The sequence below is a fragment of the Stegodyphus dumicola genome, chromosome 4, assembly GCF_044657685.1.
Source record: "Stegodyphus dumicola isolate Sdum_Otavi_A_Nest chromosome 4, ASM4465768v1".
Classification (NCBI taxonomy): domain Eukaryota; kingdom Metazoa; phylum Arthropoda; class Arachnida; order Araneae; family Eresidae; genus Stegodyphus; species Stegodyphus dumicola.
This window is the reverse complement of record NC_140771.1, coordinates 87543164-87565054: the sequence shown is the minus strand read 5'-3', so window position 1 is coordinate 87565054 and position 21891 is coordinate 87543164. Positions and strand designations below refer to the sequence as shown.

General features: G+C 34.7%; 1 protein-coding gene across 1 annotated transcript in view; it reads left to right on the top strand.

Moving 5' to 3' along the window:
* Positions 1 to 21891, top strand: part of LOC118201763 (papilin-like) — a 143615-nt gene that overhangs the window by 14926 nt on the left and 106798 nt on the right. Inside the window, exons 3-5 of the mRNA XM_085814358.1 lie at positions 11420 to 11590; positions 13444 to 13641; positions 15021 to 15209. Of these exons, the coding sequence (XP_085670484.1) occupies positions 11420 to 11590; positions 13444 to 13641; positions 15021 to 15209 (558 nt within the window). The remainder of the gene's footprint in view (positions 1 to 11419; positions 11591 to 13443; positions 13642 to 15020; positions 15210 to 21891) is intronic.

The window sequence follows — 21891 nt, the reverse complement described above, 5'->3', positions numbered from 1 at the left end:
TAAAAGTACTACTGTACTTTTAGTATTAAAAGTACTAAAACGACTGCTTATTGTAGTTCTGAAAATGGAGACACTCCTCACATTGTTTTCGAATATTAATTTCGCACAAACTTCAAGTCCTTTTAGCTAATAATACAAGGTATTGGTAAACAAATAAGCACAAGATATTGGTAAAAAAATACATATATATGCCGTACAACCGGGATAGTGGTTAGCAACGCTGACTGCGGTATTAAAGGGTCTGGGTTCGAATCCTGGAGAAGGCAGGGATGTTTGTAAATGTATAGTATATGTGAGGTATGGGGGCACTCAAAATATGCGGCGAGCCGAAAGTCCCCTCGAGGGTTTGAGTGATAGGGCAAAGAATATGTATTGTTAAGAAGGAAAACTTCGCAGCAGCAGGAGTGGCTCCCTTCGAACGAAAAGGGAAACAGCTGCGCATGCGTAAAATATCTGTCGCCAAAAAGCGCCAAAGCTCGAAGCTGGTGTCGAAGTTCGAACAAGTTCGACGGTCATGTTTATCAAGAGTTTAAAGCTGTGTGACTCCATTTTTTCCCTCCATATTGACGGATATAAAATCAGACATCAAACTACGATATGGATAATGGAAGTTCAACAGCCAGTGAAAGTGAAACTTCACCTAATTTTTTTATTCATCTTAATCCGTGTTCCTCAATTTCCTGTACACTTGACGGAGGAGAAAAATCTCGGCCAAGTCCAGTGCATCACAAAGGGGGAAATTCTCGCCAACAGGTTCCGTTGCCAAATCCCTTGGCGAATTTCGCTCTTCTTTTTAGCGGCGTAGCAGACAAACTGGTTTACATTGCGTCTATGGCCCAAGAGCGATGCGTAGTGCCGGGAGTAAATTATGCCGCGTGCGCATGACGTCATGTGAGTGACAGTCGTTAGTTCTTAGCGTTTGTTTACATTCGTTGCATCAACAGTTTCATTTGATTTGTGTTGTTGATTTGCTATTATACCTGGTCAGAAATTGAAACTTGTGCTGTATCGTTATGTCAGAATTTAGAAGGAAAACTAGAAGTCAGGGTATCACATACCATCGTTTTCCAAGTGAATCTAGAACTTCGTAAGTTTATGGATTGTTCGCGGCAAAAAAGCAGATAATTCCAACATCGAAAATACAAGAATATGTGCTCTTCATTTTACACCTGATAACTACGTACGAGATCTAAATGCAAAATTGCTTGATTCAACTTCTAAAAGGGTGCTGGAAGCCAATGCTGTTCCCACTTTACATCTCACATCATCATCGTGTGAAAATAACGCACCAATACATTATATATGTAGTATTTAAGAAAACAGAAATATTTCTAACACGAATGATTCATCCAAAAAAAAAAAAAAAAAAAGCTAAAAAGAGATGGCGCAAGCAGGTGTCAGGCTCGCGAAACAAGGAAACGAGCATTGGAAAATTTAACTTCCCTTTCCCCAAAAAAGAAAAGGCTATAAGCTGATAAGATAGGCTGTGCAACTCAGTTTACACCCAGTGACACATTTGAGTTAGTCATTACAACCAGATAAAATATCTGCTTATTTTTTTAATGAATTTATGTAGTTTTCATACATAACTGTGATCGAATGGATACATCATATATGTAATTGTACATTTATAGGTCATTTTACTAATATTTTACATTTAAATTTTTTCTCATCTTAAATCACTTTTTATCATAATCTTCATTTTGTGAATGAGACTTATATCACAATGAGATATTTAAACTCAGTATCATGTTTACAAATATTGACTACCTAAATGATTAGCTAATTATTAAATTCGCTTATACAACTTCAATTACATGCCTATGTGTTTTGGTTACTTTCTTTAAATCCCAAAAGTAATTCTATATATGGAAGCAGTGTTTGGGTTAAGCATTGCGTACAAAGTAAACTGATATATGCTTCACCCTGAAGAAAGAACAGTTTCTCGACCACACTACCATGCAAATATCGAATCAGTGAGTGACATATTCCCATCAGTGTTATTTAACTGAATCATATGTCTAATGTAATTTAATTAACATAACTAAGTGAATTTTCCCATGCTTGACCCTGAAGGAAAACAAATACGTGTATTGTGTTGGAATACAAATAGCGAAAGAGTAAGATATTCTCTTCAGTGTTATTTAACTGCTGCATATGTTTTTAATTTTAATTCCATATAATTTGTTTTTAATTATAACAGAAAGAAAAATATTTAAATAATGAGCACTATTTCGAGTATAACAAAAGCATTTTAAGAAACAAGGTGATATAAATACAGTAGTTATTAAAAACATTTAATTTGTACGCAGGCTTAATTGAAATTAAGAATTAGGGAAAGAATGCTTTTAGATAGTGCTGAAAATATATGTACTTCTGCTGACATCTGAAGTGAATCAATATAAGTCACTTTTCACCTTAAAAAGAATGTGATAAGTCTATTTAAAAAGTATACTGACGTGGTAAAGAAATTTGTAGAATTTTATAGTAATTAAGTATGAATTTGGTGATTCAAATCATTTTATATATTTTTTTACTTGAGATATGTAATTTAAACTGAAAATCACGTTCATATATTACTCACAGAGTATCAAAATTCATTTGTATTAAAAAAAGTGCATGAGCAATGAAAACATATGGGAAAATACTTTTTGATTATGTTATTACCGTGGTTTTGGCAGTTCTGCCTTCATGTATTCTATTCAACAAGATTTATTAAGTGCAGGCAATGCAACGTAAATACCGCGTTTTGCAATACTTAGTTTCATTAACTGAAATATCATTTTTCATATTCTAAAGCTTTCCTTTAAGAAAAGGATGTTTACAATTATATAAGCATTCGTACGAATTTTTAATATAAAATTAACATTTGCTTTGACAAAATATTTAATAGGAAAGTATATACCCCGTATTTCCAATATGTTATTATACATACTACATATAAAATGATCATTTTGCTTTAGTTTACATTTTTTCCATTACTGAAATCATGCAGCAGACGCGTCGACCGATGTAACTTGTCACTCGGGTGACGTCACTACCAGCAACCAATGGCATGCTTTTTCCGTTCCTGGCCTAACCTTTAGTATATTAAAGAACCTTGAGCCTTTCCTTCTTTACATAGACCTTCTTTGGGTAGGGAAAGAGGGGTGAAAGACCCTCAGACCCATCCCCCCGGAGCGCTGTTCATCAAAATTTGGGGGGGGGACTGAGCAAAATTATACTGTCACTTGTACAATGCTCAAGGCTCTTGCCAACGACAGGCGCAATCTTGCACTCATTGCCCCGAATTTCGTGGGATTGTTTTGTCAAACAAATGAGATAAGTTACAACAACACACACAATACATATACTATTAAAAATGCTGAAAATCCTGTAATCTCAGTAAATATAAATTATGAAATATTCCACATCTTTATGTACTATAAGAACTGTCCGCGTTTATTTTATTTGTTTCTTCATTAGCTATCTCAGTTTCTTCATTAGTTTATTATTTGAAAACCAAATTCTGTCCCTCAAATGCTACGTAAAATCTATCTGGTGAGTTATCACTGATAGCTTAACTAATACTAATTCAGGAGTCAAACAACAAAAATCAGCGTTATATTCACAAAATTTTCACAGGACTAGTTTCGATGGTTTTTAGTCGACTAGTCCTGTGAAAATTTTGTGAATATAACGCTGATTTTTGTTGTTTGACTCCTGAATTAGTATTTATTCGGCGTGTTATTGTGTCTTAATTAGCTTAACTAATTTCTGAAGTTAAACAAATACCTTCTTAAGCTTATTCAGTTTCACCACTTGTGAGAAAGGAAGTAAAATATTACAAAACAAAATCATCAGTCGCCTGTCACTGCTTGTTGTCGTCAACAATGAATAATAGTCCCTTAAGAGACCATTAAGTTACAAATCCAAATACTTTTGAGCAAGGCTACAAACTTAGATCAGCAACTAGAAATGTAACTCAAAATCTTAACTTACCAATTAAATTACCTTGCGAGTTTCTAAATCCTTTTCGAGCAATAACTTTGCTAAGAGGAAAGAGAGATGGACATTAGCTTAATATTGATCTACGCCAAAGGTGGGCTGCTGCCCTTCTAATTGCTTAATACCAGCTCGTTATAAAATCCAGTGCAACGAAATTTTCATCACTTTCCTATACGAGTTTGTACGTGAACTACCGAAATCAGCAACACGAGTGTGTTACAGTGTATATCAGCAGGTATACGCGTGATTATACCAAAGATCAACCTAATCTGAGAACACTAGACATGCTAGAAAGCATGTGCATCCGACGAAGAATATAGTTCTATCATTTCTAGAAATTTTAATTTCAAAATTAAATTATATATATGATTATTGTTGATATTAAAAAAATCCATCAGAAAAGAGAACTTAGGGAAACAATATTTCACCTCTAAATTTTTGTTTGAAAATGAAATAGTACACATGTCAATTATTGGAATACCAATAGAAAAAGATCCCTTTTTAGAGTATCTGTATTTTTAAAATGTGCATTTAAAATTTTTAATCGATCACATCCTGCAAACAATAGAGACATCGCAAATGTACATCAAGACTCGTCGTCACCTTGCGTGATGCATTAAAAGATACTTTTCTTGCTCATGGTTAAAAATATTTGCACGCCCTGATCTACATTCTAAACTACGGATATAGATTCTAACTTTAAACTGCTTGCCACTCAGATATGAATGCTTTTCTACATTGAGGAAGTCTGTGACGAATTGAGGCGTCGTACAAGAAAAAAGCGAATTTAACTTCTCAGTAAAATTCCACTATAATGTCACAAATGCATCCAAAAATAGCCTGAATTATTTATTAACAAACAGATAACATTTGGCATATTTTAGTTTACTTCAAAGAGTTCTCCATCAACATAGATAATCTCTTTTTAACACCCCCACCTGAAACAAGAAAACAGTTCTGGAACTCCTGTCAGAGAATATTCCTCAACAAGGCATATTATTGTAGTTCATCCAAATGACTGAATTTTATTCGTTGAATTGCTCTTTAAGAGCCTTTCTTATCCATGCAGATTAAAAAAAAGTCGCAATGAATGATTGGTGAATAGCTAGCAAACATCATGTTATCCTCCCCAGAAGAATTTTTGGACTGAGAGAATTTCTTCTGGTGTCTGGCGAACGGCTTTTCCATGATTTTCTCCAATAACCTGCTCTTCTGAATGACATTGTAGCACTTTCTTAATGTTTTCCTCATTTCTCCTCATGAATGGATATTTAATTTGTAGCAAACTTCATTTGCACGTTTTCATCCTTGTAACTGAGAAACTACTCTTACTTTTATGATTTATTCAAAATATCATCTTTAAAAGTTTGCCCAAGTATAACAAAGGTGTCAAGTGCAATTTTCCTGGAAAAAAAGAAAAGAAAAGAAAGAGAAGAAAATATGAAAGGATTCAGATTTTAATATCACACTAGATAGTTCTTTTAAGGTTTTTTTTATGCTCTCGTTGAGCTCGCATGCTGTCTACCTACTTTTTAACTCACACTTGTTGACACAACATTTTTTGCCCTTTTAACGTTATGAAACAACTTTTTTTCGCACTTAATGCCTCATAAAATTCAATAGCAAAACCATAAAATTTTTAAAAACAGCAAATCTTTAGAATTCTCGATATAGCGTTAAGTGTCATATATTTTTTACCTTAGAAGGGCTACTGGTCTCGAACTCTACTTTTGCAATGAATCACTTTTGTTGCCTGTTTCACTTTTCAAATAACTAGCCGCATTCCGAACACGCGGCATTTTCTCTCTCTCTTTTTCGTTTGTGTCCTGCAAACTGCTTGCTCTCCACTGTTGCACATTCTTTACTCCGAAGAAATTAACAGTTACGAAGACGAATGCATAATTGGATGAAAAACGGGTTTCGCAATTTGCGCTGGCTAATTCAAGCTGAGAATATGCTTCTTAAGGAATAAAATATGTTAAATCGGCACCACTGCTAAATTCTTTAATTCAGCAAATCACGTCACTCCGTAAATCGTATTCTTGGTTGCGAAATCAGCTTCTAAATTATTACATATGTGCCCCGTATCCACAAAAGTGCTCACTGGCCTTTATTTCTGCAACCGTTGATCGTAAACATACACTTCCCATTACAAAAATGTTTTATATGTCATGAAGGTTCATGTTTTTTCATTTTTTCCTTTTCAGAAATCAATTTTATAAAAACTACCTAACCTTTTACACGTACGTCCTACCTCTGTAACTATACTTAGGAAAATATTTTACTCATAATAAAAATAAAACAAAACATTTGACTCATATACCACAAAAATTGACTGAGGTATTTGATATTAAAATCGGACGTAATATTCAGGGGCCCTACACAGATTGAGAGAGAAATATTTGAATTTGTACCTAATTAAAAATAGAACACCAGATTAGAAAAAGGTTTATGATAGTAAGAGATTGAGTTACCAGCATTTCTATGCAGACTACTGTGAAATGTAATTATTAATATAATTTTTTCTTTCAAAATGGAGATCTTATTCACAGAATCTTGGAGTTCTTCCTACAAAAAACTATCCTCTAAACTATCTTCCTACAAAAAACTATCAGGCTTCAGTAACCAGCTCTTAATATTTTTCTGCATTAATTAAAATTGAAATTATATTTTAAGCAATTTTTTGTACAATTACCAGTTTATGATTCTAAAGTAATAAAATTCCATGAGAATATGAATACTTTTACATGACTTAAATAAAAAATTCTTTCGACGTACCAAATGTAACAAAATTAAGTACAATGATAAAACCAAAATAATATTTTGATTTACTATTCGTACAATACACACCCACTGCGTTCTTCATCGACGCGTGAGCAAAATGATCCATTGTTTAGATTTGTTATTTTGATTAGTATGTATTGCCGAAGAGTTCCATTTGCATTTGAAATACATGAAAGAAGGTACCTCCTCTTTCGAAGAAGTCCGCGGTTCAGTTCGATTCACGGAAAAAGCACGAATGTCGATCGAAGTCGAGGCTCCCGTAGTTCTTCCGTCAGCAAGTCCAACTGGACATCACACCTGACAGGCAGTCCCCCTTGTATGGCGGTACTCTTTGAGCTTAGCATCAGATTCGAAAATCCGATACCTCCCTCTTGTCGTCGAAATGCGACCGGGATAAACTACTAGGCACCTCGATATAGGTACGAAACCGCTAGTGAGCTCAAAATTTTATCAAATTCGAATTTTTCAGCGCCTAATATTACGTGGCGCGCAGCACAGGGAAAAAAGACGAAACTCTCTCCACGAGTGTGATTTACTAGTGTCTTAAAATTTTTAACCGATTCCTCAATGCAATGAAAACAATTTATTGTGAAATTTTAACTATAAATTGGTTCATACTGTTTCCTAATTAAAATTAAATGCATTAATTTTAATTATAAAACAATAAGTATGTACCTCCGTACGAATAAATTTATTAACTAACCCATCCTCTGTGATATCGAGATCAATTTTTATTGTATGGGATCAAACATTTTGCGCTTTATTTTTGTTGATGACTATATTGGAAATTTTCTTAATACAAGTATAAGGATTAATGCAAAGAATAAAAAGTTAAATTTGGTATTTTTTACAAAATTGATTCTCTAAATTTAAAAATATAAAACTTCAGAATTTGAGTAACTTAAAACATTTTTGTAATCGGAATTATGCATCTACGACCAACAGCTGGGGAAAATGGTTGGCAATAGCAATATTTTCGGTCCAAAAATTCAGTGGTAAGTTTTCAATGAATAAACACGAAGGTCACCAAAATACTTTTTCACCATTTTTACAATCATGTCCGTCTGTCTGTATGCCTGTGACGATTTTTTTTTTTTTTTTTTTTGTCCGCGATAAATCTTACATGACACTTTAAATAATTTCTATACTCCGTATTTAAGATTTCTGCTTCCATTTGAAAAATTTGGGTAAACTCGACAGCCAGAAATTTTACTTTATTTTGAAGCTCATAACAATTTTTAATGAAAAATTATATTGAAATTTAATACAAATTTTTCAATATTGGTATGTAAGACTTTTATATCAATGGGAACAACCTATTGCACTGCTGGCCACCGTAAATGCAACACCCTGAAGGAAGCATGCAAATAACATGAAGTTTACAACATGCATTAGCGGAGGTGAGATATGCAAATGAATAGAATTTCAGCACAGACGCACATCACGCGCGCCTGGGGCGCCACTTCAAAGCGCTATTTAAGGCTTGGAGTTTTCGACAATTTCAAGTTCGGCCATTGTGTTTTTTTCAAGGAAAAAAAAAAAAGATCAATTATGCCTCGTAGTAAACAGAGATCATCGTTTGATCAAGTATTCGAGTTCGACAGAGGAAGGATTGTGGCCTACAGAGAGTGTGGATTATCTTTCAGGGAAATCGGTAGTCGTGTTGGACGAAACCAAACAACTGTAATACGGATATGTGACCGTTGGATGCAGGAGGGTACGTCGGGCCGACGTGTTCGATCGCATCCACCTCAGTGCACCACTTCACGTGATGACAGGAACATTGTGCGCATGGCAGTCACGGATCGCTCAGTCACATCACGGACCATGGCACAGCACATTCATTCTGTAACGCATCATCCAGTGTCTGCGCGTACCATTAGACGCCTTTTACAGCAGAGTAGTCTGTACGCAAGACGTCCATCGCTTCGTCTACCCTTGATGCAGAACCACAGACGTCTCCGCCGCCAATGGTGCGATGAAAGAAGGATGTGGACGGCAGAATGGAATGAAATTGTCTTTACTGACGAGTCACGCTTCTGTCTGCAACACCACGATGGTCGGATTCGAGTCTGGAACCGTCACACTGGTCCTGCACCGGGTATTATGGTATGGGGCGGTATTGGATATCACTCTCGCACTCCTCTAGTACACATTGCCGGTATTTTAAACAGCCAGCGCTACATCTCCGAGGTGTTGGAGCCAGTTGTCCTTCCTTACCTTCAGGGCTTTCCCACAACCATATTTCAACAGGATAATGCGCGACCACACGTGGCACGCATTTTCCAAGGGTTCTTCGTCAAACGCCAGACTAACTTGCTTCCCTGCTCGGCTCGCTCTCTGGATCTTTCGCCGATAGAAGACATGTGGTCCATGGTTGCTGAACGATTGACCCAGATTACATCCCAAGCTGCCACACCAGATCAACTTTGGCAACGTGTGGAAGCTGCTTGGTCTGCTGTACCCCAAGAACACATCAAAGTCTCTTTGAATCAATGCCGAGCCGTGTGGCAGCGGTGATCTCCAACAATGGCGGCTACTCTGGCTACTGGTTCTGGAAGGAACCACACTTCACAGAAGTCTATAAATTTAATCATTTGATACTTGGTCAACATGTTATCTACTAAATAAATTTTGTTGTGATATCTCTTGTCTATCTTGGTGTTGCAATTTGGGTAGCCAGCAATGTAAATTTTCACTAAAATGCGTAAGCCGGAAATGATACTTTACTTGAAGTTCTGAACAGGTTTTCGTGAAAAATTATATTATGACATAATCCAAAATTTCTCATATTTAGTACTGAAACTCGTATATGATTAAAAAGAACATGTTAGATTTTTGACTATATAGGATAATCCGAAAGTAGCATTTTACAAACAAACAAATTTACTCTGAACAAAATTTAGTATAAAAATACAGAATCACTCTAAGAGTTTTGCAGACAGATTTGTTAAATTAGGCCACCCAATGATTTGTTCGTTTTATTTTTCATACTGCTTAATTTTTAAATTGAATTTTTGTATTATTTTTTTAATTTTTAAATTAAGAATTAATTTTTATGTTATTTTATGCTACTTATTTTTTATGTTATCGGTAAATTAATAATATAACATTTTTTCAATTAGAAACAAAATAAATTATATTTCTTTCAATTACCCAATGAAATAGAATTTTTAACATAATGAAATAAAGAGGAATACAGGAAATAAATGGAAGGTACTAGAGATTTCTCGGCGGCCGGGGCAAAACTATACAAGCCCGGAGAAAGTATCAATTCTCAGTTTTTATTTCAAAGCTGACTCAGAGTACTAAGAGATATCTGTGCCAACTTCACTCTTTACATGCGCTTTATATTGCACTGTGTTTAACGTTTTTAGTCGTGTAAAGTGGTAAGTAGTGATTGTGCTCTGTTATTTTGAGAACAGCTGTACGAATACTTTTGTGAAAAATTCTAGAACTGTAAAGTGTTTCTTTTGTGAAAATACATTTTATCAAGCTGTCATCGGCTCTGTGTGGATTCAGTCCATTACGAGCCCCATACGTACGCGACAGTAATTAATGGACTATAATCAAAATTTCGTATGACAGACCTTTTTACTGATTGGGAACAACGAATCAGGTTTTGTTTATCAGTCGAAAGTGATACTTAACTCAAAACTGATGTTTTTTTTTTTTTTTTTTTTTTTTTTTTTTTTTCCCAAAAGGACTTGATTATACATCATTGGTTCTCACGCACCAGAAATGCACGAGATCGGAGTATGAAAAAGAAATACAAAAATAGAAGTACAAAACAAAATACAGTGATTAAGTGATTAACCTCATCACAGTAGCTACATCGAAACTGGAAACTGGAAAAAAAAATTTAGTCGCTGCATGAACTCTTCAGTTCACCAATATCGACTGTATAGGTAATATTTTAGCAAATAATCTCTGTACATCTTATTTCTGGCTGCACAAAGTGCACAGGAGACTATCACATATACCAATGTGGTGCAGATGCGGTGCAAGACTGTCATATCCGGTCTCCAAACGGAACGCCGTAACTGTGATGGAACTGGAAAGAATACGGAATATTACAAATTGAATTCCTCTATACCTTATTCTTAATTTCTTAAAAGTAATTTAATATCAAATTTTTTTCTCATAGCATTTTTTGCTATTCCTTTCATTGATGTAAATTGTACTCCAATAAAATTTTATTGCAAAATTTCAGTTCCGACTTTAACTAGTTTATCAGTCTATTCATTACCACTTATTCCAATATGAGCCGAAATCCATTGTAAGACAGCAATCATCCCTTCTGAGGTTAGAAGGGAAAGAATTCTTTGTCAAAATTTAATAATTTTTTATGCCGCCACATTATGTTTAGGAATCGCTTTAATGGCTGAAAGGAAGTCTGAAAAAATAACAATATTTTTACTTGAATTCTTCTAACAATAATTTGTTCAGCTGAAACTCTAATTGCGTCCAGTTCTCCATCGAAATCGGTCCGAAATGGACAAAGAGAAGAACAGAATGCAAAGAACTCTGAATACACACCAGCTCCAACTTTGCTCGACTCTATTTAAAACATGAAATTGGGGGAGGTAATGGGTTGGCCACAGCAGATATTTTTCTTGTTGAATCATATTCATTTGTATTCTTTCAGATATGCAAAAGGCTTGCCTTCAGGAGCCTGATGGAGGTCCTTGTAGAGCAAATTTCGTTCAGTGGTATTACAATCCGAAGACAGGAACATGCTCTGAATTCGTTTACGGCGGATGCTTAGGAAATGGAAACAGGTTTGACAGTGAAGAAGAATGTTTGGAAAACTGCAAAGGTTAGTAATTTTCAAAAATTGGAGAAAGTGTTCAATGTACAATTAGTGTTGCAGCTTGATCCAGAATCTTCAAAAGTATCGTATACACCGTTTTCATAAAAAGACCTTATTTAGCCTTTATTTTCGCAACCGTAGAATGTACTTCCAGTGAAAAAAATATTTCAAATGATACAAACGTTCACGTTTCGGAATTTTTAAATCTTAAAATCAATTTTATAAAAATGTCGCAATCAATTCTTTTCTCTTTTCTCTCAGCCCCCTACATTCGCAGTTAGAAAAATTTTACACTCATTAGAAAACAGTCACTCCCATGGTATACAAAAATTGGCTGAGATATTTCATTTTAGAATTACAGATTTTTGATGTTATATTCAATTTGCATTGAGAGGTCGGTTAGTTAATAAATTAAAGAATTCGAGTTTGATTTTTCTCCCCTTAAATGCTATTCAGTGACACTCGACCCTGAGCAGTAAAATCGCTGAACACTGGTTTTCCGACCTGGGTTCAATTCTGAGAGAACGGGCAGGCGTCATGGGTTTTTTATGATTTTTCCCATGTGTAACGTGTATTCGAGTCAGTTTCCCTTAGAAAGTACTCCAGGAAGGCATCCATCCCCTTACGCAGATAGCCCTCGTGTGCTTTGCCATAATCTACCAAACCAAACCAATGATACGCTTTTGCGATTTACTGGTGTGTAACATTCTTTAATTTGTAATTTTCTTACAACTAGTTTGTCAACCAAGTTTTCACAGAAGAAATATTTTATAAGCTTCCAAATGCTAAACATGCATTAATGTTTTCCTGAAGTTTTATTACTTTTGAATCATAATCCAATAAGGATATAAGGATCCGTTATCGATAAGACAATGACTATTATCGTCTTAAAATCTAAAAATTAAACAGTTTATTGGGAAAGGTTTTTAGAAAGTAATAATTTTATATACGTTTTAAATGCAAATTATGTAGTTAATTACAAACAAAAATTTTAACATTTGTTACAGTGATCATGTTTAAAAGTGCAAATAAAACGATTGAGTGAATGTCAGTCCGATAAATTTCTTTAGCTCGATAATAGGAACTCTTTTATGAGAACCTTTTTCAGTCACTTTTCTGTTTGGTTTTCATAAATCTTTTATAAAAATCTGTAAGCTAGGGGCGTTACATGAATTTCCACAAAGAGCATGATACATAATACCAAATTACAAAATTTAAATTGTATCTCCTGCAAATGTAATATTACAGTTTGTTTAATGGGTCAATACTGAAGCTTGCCAGTATTTTTAAAATACGAATTCTGTAAGGTCCAGTGAATAAGATTTCGTTTTAGGAAAAAATTATACTCATCAGTACTTTTCATAACAATCTGCATAAAATGCTCATCATTTAATGTGAAGTTAATAGTAGAAACATCTTCCTAAACTAACATTTCATTTTGACTTGCATACAAATGCAAGCATTTTTGTTGTTCAATGTTTGTGTTCTTGCCATCAGTATAATCTCAAACTTTGAAATGAAGTACCTTGGTCACTTTATCTCGCATGGGATTCAATTTTTTTATATTTTATTTTTCATAATCAGTATATAATTTTCTTAAATGTAAGTAGGTTCCAGGCAAACGTATAGAAACTTGGATTTTTTCATTTTTTTAGATTTTTTGTAAATTAAAAAATACACAAACTTGAATGCGTCATTTAAAGCATTCGTGTAATTAGAAGTATTCTGTATGTCTGCGACCAACGGTTGCGAAAATGAAAACCAGGAAAAGACGTTTATGTTCATTGTGTTTATTATCATTGCTGGAAACTGAAGACTGTTATAATATTTTACCGAAATTTTATGGTTTTCTGTTACAGATGTAATAGTGTGGAAATCGCAGCCGGCTCAATGTGAATTGCCAGCAGAGCCCGGAGTTTGCCGTGGATTTTTTCGCAGGTATTACTTTGATCAGACAACAGGCCATTGCCAAGAATTTATCTACGGAGGCTGTGGCGGAAACAAAAATAACTTCGAGACACAGGAGCAGTGCGAGCAAACTTGTGGCAAACGTGCAGGTATTTTAAATTTATTATCGTGGTTTGTGTCACTTTGGAATATAAAATGGGTCTAAAAATTTTTAATTTCTTTACTATGATTGATAAACTTGCCTCTTCTAAACTATCATCCGCTTAGAAACACATTATTCTGTGAAGTAAATTATTTATTTCAACCCAGTGAATTTCTGTTGTTACGGATTTGAAAGCTGAGCAAAGGGTAGTAATGTTTTCCTGTTGACCGGGGAAAACAAGAAAATTTTTCACGCAAATAGTAACTCATGATGAAAGCTGTTACCTTGCTTATGATTCTGAGTTAAAACAGTAATCACCTACTTGGGTTGGAGAAGGATGACAGCTCTCACGGAAAATTCTGTTTCAGAAATCTCGTGTAAAGAATGTCTTGACGAACTTTCTTAAACAAAATATTTCAAAAGGAATTATAGGGTACTATAAAGTGTAAATCTAACACAAAGTCCTTTAAATCCTACTTAGACTGACAAAAGGGTTATGGCTCCGTCTATGAATATGTTACAAAGTGCTAAAAGGGTTTAAAATAATCTTTTTATTTAAAGCTTGAACTTCATAAAATGCTGAGCTTGTGCATAGAAATTAAACTTCGTTAGTTGTGGGTGTTTGATAAGAGGAAATTGAATTTACAAATCGAAATAGATTCGTAGTCGGGGACTACAATATAATTGGCCTGACTAAGAATTGGTTCAAATTTTAATTGCGCGATTTAACTTTGGCTAGCAAAATGGCTAAATAAGCAGTTTCTTCCTTACCTTAAAGTGTACAATCATCCATGGCAGCTAAGAGGATTTCACCAATTACTGATATGGACATTCAATGTGCTATTACTAGCCATTGATGGTTCCTATATGGTCTTGAATTTCTGATCATTTTATTACCTATGTACGAGCTTTATGCAAAATTAATTTCAATAAAAACAGTTACTTTTTTCATGGTGCTTCCATTTTTTTAATGAAGACTGTAATATGTGTAAATATAAAACTATACAAGATTCTTAGTTTCATATATAATTTTTGCAGCTAAAAACATTTTAGTGAAGGATTAGATGAAGCACGTTTCACTCTACATCATCGAAAACAAGCCAAAACAACGAATTCTTTAAACTAACAAACAAGCAAAAACAAAAAGATTGCCAGCAAACATGCATTTTTAAAGGCAAAAATTTGTAGAAACTTCGTGAAAAGTATAATTGGGAGTTCTACGAAGCAATACTTTTATGACAGTATATGAAGCGTTAGGAAACAACTCAATGCAATCGGCATTAGTGTTTTGGATTTAATGTGCAGATGATAATTATTCTATGAATCATTTCAACATAAACAGTTGACTGTTTTCAAGTTAATAATGAATGTATCATTTAATTCCAGGTTTGCAAGTATGCGATGAAAATCAGGAATATCAGGAGTGTGGAACTGCTTGTCCTCTAACCTGCAATAATTACAAAAATCCACCCAAAATGTGTCCTCTCATGTGCGTTTCAGGATGTCATTGCGTTAAAGGATTCGTGAAAACAAATGACGGACGTTGTGTAAAACCTGAAAACTGCCCAAATCAAGGTACTATCATTATTCTCCTAATTCACTTTTTATTTACCATTTTAACATTGTTGTAACTTTTTGTAAATATTTAAATACTTTTTAATTGCATTGCTGAAATATTGTATATTGTTTTGTTTATTTATTTACTTATTGTTTTTAAGGTTGTTTATATTGTATGTGATTGAGCAGGTTTTTGCATATAAGCGTTTATTTCTCATATAGAAATGTACACTCATCTCTAAAATTATCTTTACATACAAGAAATCATAAATTTCTCAAAAACTATAAACAACACTTTTATGAATTTGTGAGGAATGAGATATCATATCATATCACATAAATACAGAGAAAAAATTTAAAACTACTGAATACGATATAAAACTGTAGCATGAAACTAAAAATGGTAATAATATGTTACAAGGAGAGTTCAGAGGATGAAAATAGCTCAGAAAAAAATTAAGGCTTGTGAATGTAATATGGAATATAATCTCTCCTGTCTTATACATACATATCACAGCCTGGTTTCCTGCTGGCAATAACATTGCTAATCACAGTTTGGGGAATTCTGTTCCAGTCCTCCAAAAATGCCGTCTTTAGGTCATTTATAGCTCTAAAAAGAGGATGATTCTGTGCAAATACTTTTCCAAGGTACTCTCACAGTTATTTATTGGGTTAAGATCAGGAAATTTTGCTGACCACGGTATTCGACAAATGTGTTCAATTTCAAGGAATTCGTCAACAAATTTTGTTGGATGTTGACGAACATCATCATCCATAAATAAAAAGTCCCACATGCACCTCTGAAAGGTCTTGCATGAGATTCTAAGACCTCATTTCGATACCTCTGGCCTCTCACAGATCCACTGCTAAAAACGTGTAGGAGAGTAAGTCCATCAATCTCTAATCTTTCCCATACCATCACACCTGCATTACCAAAGGGGTAATAACCAAATGTTGGAAGGAAGATTTCGTTATCCTGATTCCCTTCGGATGTAAAGACGTTTAGAATCAGATGTAACTAAACCAGGACTCACCCGGAAAGAGAACACGAGACCACTGATGTTCAAATCAGCTCTGTTGGTCTATGCATCAATTAAAGCGATCCGTATTTGGTTTAGAAATTAGCGAAATACATAAATCATGGCTTTCAGGCATAATGTCCTTTTTCAGTATATATCTACTGTATACAGCTTGACGTGATACAACAGTTTCAGTGGCGACTGCAGTCTTTGAACTTAACTTCCGAAAGTAGACATTCTGTTACGATGAGCAGTTATTGAGAGATATCGATTTACAGCAATTCCAAAATTCTTAAATTGTTTTCACAGCGTAGAAACTGTCTCGAAATATTCGCATAACTCACTCCTTCTAAAATTTTGCCCTGCTTCTAAACAGCTGAGGATTCGCCATTTCATAGATTCTCCCAAATGGTACTTTGGAGCCGTAACAAACCGTTTTGAGTCATTACACACTGAAATTTAAGACTATTTTTAATAAACAAGCCTGCCAAACGAAAGTTGGCAGCATTGTTTACTACGATAGACCAACTTGCTCTTCCTAAACTATCGTCTTCTTTTCAGAAATGATCCATAAATATTTATGATTGGATGTCTCTTCTAAATCGTCAAGGTTGAATTACGGCTTACATCGTAAAGTATGGCTGATGATTACATATTTTATATCATTAAAACTGTTTCGTACAATCCAAAATTAAAGTTATTAAGTCCAAAAAACAAATGGCGACATAACGTGTTAATGAAACAGTATAGTTAGGAGAAATTTTTGTAAACAAAAACAGAATAATTTACTGTAATCGCACTATTAAAATTTTTAATTGTATTAATTTCGATAAATATATAATACTAATACTGTTCAAATTTTTTTGATTCATGTTTTTTATTTTCTCTTTACAGCATGAATTCCAGAAATGAGTTCTCAAAATACTTATCTTGTATCTGCTTTGTATATTGTTTTATTGTAGTTTGTATATGAATAAAATGTTACTTATAAATATGGTTTCCCTCTTCAATAAAATTGTTCCCTTTTCGTCTGTTTGGAGTCAGCGTTAACTGGAAAATTTTATTACGAAACTATCAGTATGATAACATGTTTGCTACATTCTGCATTAATAGCGATGCTTCGAAACAAGAAACGCATCTTATTCTTATTAAATGCTTAAAAGTCGGTAACGTACATACATAGACGCACACATGTATACAGTGTGGTCATAAAAAAATTGACGGTAGTTAAGCATTAGAAATTAAGCATAAGAAACGCCGTCATCTGATGTTTATAGATTGCAGAACTAATGTTTAGTTTAAAGAGCCACTGGTATTTAATGCATAGGATTACTAACGGAAGTGTGAAGATGTTATAAAACAAATCAAACAAACAAAGATTTTACACACACACATATTTTTAGCCCAAAGCAGCGTTACATCAGAAGGGTTAATAATTTCGTTTTGGCTGTGATACCATTACTTAGGCTGGTCTCAGCGCGAACTTCATCGCGCTCTTACCAGCACCTCAGGTGCTCCTTAACAGGGATTCCACGCGTACGAGACCTTATTTGGATTTCCACTAATGGGTGAACTAGGTGGAGGAGAAAAAATATAGGCCCTTGTCTGTAATTATTGTGTTGCAAGAATACAGAGATGTGAGGGTGTCATAATATGTCCTATGTATGATGCATGTGTGTGAAATTATTACGTGAAAAGATCATTGTCCTTTAAGGCCTTTGTGTATTTGAAAAGATGAGAAATAAAAAGTGACTGTGCAAAGGACAGGAATCGGATATCAAATGTTAATAGATGGGTGGCATAAGGGCGGAGGTTGAAATCATCTTCTAAGAATTCATACTTAAAGTTATCGGCAAAATGAACTGTGTCGTTGCTAATCGCTTTGTTGAAAAAGTTATTGTTAATATGTCCGATGTGCGTTTTGATAGCTTCGATTTTTAGATCTTTGTGTAAATCCTCGTTACGGATGAACCAGGGCGCACCCGTGATTTTTCGAAGGAAGATATTTTGGAATGTTTGGAGATTTTGGAAATCATACTTAGATGCGGTACACCAGGCCGGTGAAGCATACGTGAGCACAGGGCGAAGAATTGATGTATAAATACGCTTTTTCCGTGCGAGATCAAGTTTTGAGGATGCACTGATGATAGGGTTGAGTTTGCGAGCAATACCAGTTGCTTTGCCGACAGCAGTTGTTATATGGGGGTTCCAGGTGAGTGTTGTATTAAATCACACACCTAAATAGGCTGCTTTGCTAACTTTCGGAATTTTATCATTAAATAGTGTGAGTTCAGTGTGTACGTTTTTCCTTCTATGTCGTCCGATAAGCAAAAGCTGTGATTTGGTGGTGTTGATACAGGTTCTCCAGGTACGACACCATTTCTCAATTTCTCGCATGTGGCCCTGTATGCGTTTAATTGCATGATCGGGATTTAAGGAACAGGACAGAATGGCCGTATCATCAGCATAACATGCTGTGATGCAGTTAATGTTATCGTCAAAAAGCGGGAAATCCATTGCGTAAATCAAGTACAAGAGAGGACCTAAATTTGAGCCCTGGGCGACGCCGGCCTGAATTTGTCTGAGGAGGGAGTAGAAGTTACCGTATCTGATGGCAAATGTGCGACTGGTGATAAAAGAATAAATTAATAGAATCATCGCCCTGGTGACATTGAGACGAAGCATTTTATAAATAAGCCCATTATGCCAGACGCGGTCAAAAGCTTTGGCCACGTCTAGCATAAGAAACGCCGTCGTCTGATGTTTATGGATTGCAGAACTAATAAACTCCACTATCCTAACCAGCTGCATGGTGGTGGAGAGTCCTCTTCTAAATCCGAACTACTGATCAGGCAGGGAGCTCAGTAACGTTTTGGCATTTTGCGTCGAAACCTTTAAATGTCGCTTCACTTTTCAAATTGTTGCCACCAAATATTATCTCCCTGTATTATATTTAAAAAAATTAAATAATGAAGAATCTGCATGAATGTATGTATGCTTCTCCCGCTGCCAAAAAACAACGGTACCTAGAGCCATCAAATTTTCAATAAGCTGTCCTCTACTAGAATATGGGCATCTGGAAACCCGAATTAGGATTTTTTTTTTTTTTTTTTTAATTTTTCACATTTTGTAAAACTTTAACGAATTTTTGATTAAGAAACTCAACGATTTCAAAGCGAGCAATGGCAACCCTGTACGGAAGAAAAAAAAAATTATCTCCAGCGCGCCAAACTGTGGATCGGAAATGCTAAAGATATGCTCATTTTAAAATTATTTTGCGATGTTGCTGTTGAATCGAATTTTATAGTTTAAGTGCGAAGAACATGATATTTAATTAAATAAAGGTAATACGCAAAACGTTAAAAAACCGCCTCTTTGGGTGTAATATAAAATCTGAAAGCTTTCAGATTTCCATATTTTATTTTTTATTTATTACATTCATTCATTCAAAATGACCCTATGTAAAACTGGTCTATGATATGAGAAATAAGACACATAATTTAATATGTCTGCAGTTATATTCCTAATAAATGTTAAATCTATAAATGAATTGCTAAGTGTACTTGTATATTTACTTGGCATCTTATTGGGATTAAAATGATGTTTCATTTCGTTTGACATGTACATTGAAATCTCCCATCACAGTAATAGGAACAACTGTATCTACAGTAAAAGCTTTATCAATCAATAAAGTAGTCTTAGAATATTTCATCAGTGCACTAAAGAAGACCATCTTTAATTTTTTTAATGAACAGTTGGATAAATATATACGGAAGCCAGAATATATCTTGACTGTCCATTAATAATTACATCAACAGCGCTTCTGAATCCTGTATTTTCTTAAGCTGTTTAACAGTAAATTCTAGTGGTACACAATCTGCTGCACTCGTTTAATATCATTAGCTTAAGCGAAATAAAATAAAATATGTCTAGCACCACCCGAACACACTAACTGTCTACCAGACGACCTTGCCACTCACACGCGGCCCGTGCATGAGGACGGAACTTCTGCAAAAATTCTCTATTTTTGACGCGTTCCTACGAGTATACCTTTTATCCAATTTTTTAATTTTTTATTGTATTTGCTAATAGGCCTTTTTCAATTATTTAGTGATATGTTTACATTGATTGTAACATTTGTAATTTGGAAGATATAAGCATTCGCGCCCACCTTGAATAGCGTCTTAATTTTTCCAATCAGACCATTATGGAGAAACATAATCCAACCTTAAAACTTCCCCAATAGGAAACTTTAATGGCCTATCCGCTCAACCAATCGAAATGAAATTGCAGATATTGTTACTTGAAGGTATGCTCTCGAGATTGCGATGATTTAAAACAGCAGAGCTCTCACAGTTACGATGACAGTGAAAAATTTCGCAATTTTCGAATGCCAATGAAAGATTGAAATTGTCAGCGTATGACGAAAATTGAAAAGAGGTTAGAATAGAAGGAGAAAAGGTAACTGACTGATTGACTGTTCCTGTATTGCCGGAATACCGCACAGAAAGCAGTGTGTCCGGCTCTATGAAATAATGCCACAAGGGCGCATGACGTGGTACAATCCGGGCTTAGTATCCCTGAAGGAAGCTAGGCAGGTAAGAAAGAAAGGGAACCGATACATCGCTCGGTCAGAAATAATCCGATCATGGTCAGCAAGGCGTGTGGAGTAGTGTCCTAAAAATTTTTAAATCACAATGGAAAAGAAACATGATGCAGAAAACAATTAATTTAGGTATACAAACAGAAATCTAAAACGCTAAATAAATATATGTACAGCTATATACAAATATACAATGATAAGATATCGCACTATGTGTTAAGTCGGAAAATTGGAGTCTTTAACGAGGTGGGCCGCTAGTCACAGTCCTCGTTCAGAACGACATAATCTGAGGTATTAAATTTCTGCATGTGAGTGCAGTTGAATGCCTTCGCAAAGAAATTTCTATTTACTTTCTGCAAGTGTGCCTCATTTGAGTAGACTTTCAGGTCTCTATACAATGTATCGTTTCTAACAAAAAGTGGGTTTTTGTAATTATTCGGAGTACCGTGTTTTGAATCAGCTGGAAGCCTGTGCAGATCTTTTTTCTTCGCCGCGCTCCAATCCGGGGAAGCATAGGAAATAATTGGCTTGATAATTCATTATGTAAATGAGACGTTTTTTATGCAGGTATAAGCTGGAAGATTTGTTTAAAAGAGGCTTTAGGCTATTGATCACACTGTAAGCTTTCTTACGAACATTTGTGACGTGGTCGTTCCAGTTCAGCTTATTGTTAATCACGAAGAGCAGGCAAAGAATCTCTAAAAGATTCTTTGGCCCAGCTATTTGGCCTTATTAACCTGTAGAACTTTCATTGAATAAATGAAGTTTTCTTTTGAGAGGCGTTCGCAGTTTCTTGCGCTATCTGAAAATGAAACCTACCTAGTAAGGGGTGGCCATGTTTGTGAACTCAAAACATTGCCTTATGAAATGCAAATAAATGAAGTATGAAATATACTTGTTTCTAGGATGTTCTATGCATGTATTTTCCAGTAAAAATGTATTAAATTTATAATGGAATGCCTCGTTATTGTTATATCTTTGTTTTAAAGTAGTATAATACCTATAGTTTACTGTGTACAGGGAATTATTAAGAAATAGTGCGAAAATTAAATGTATATGTATAATATTAAAGCCTTTA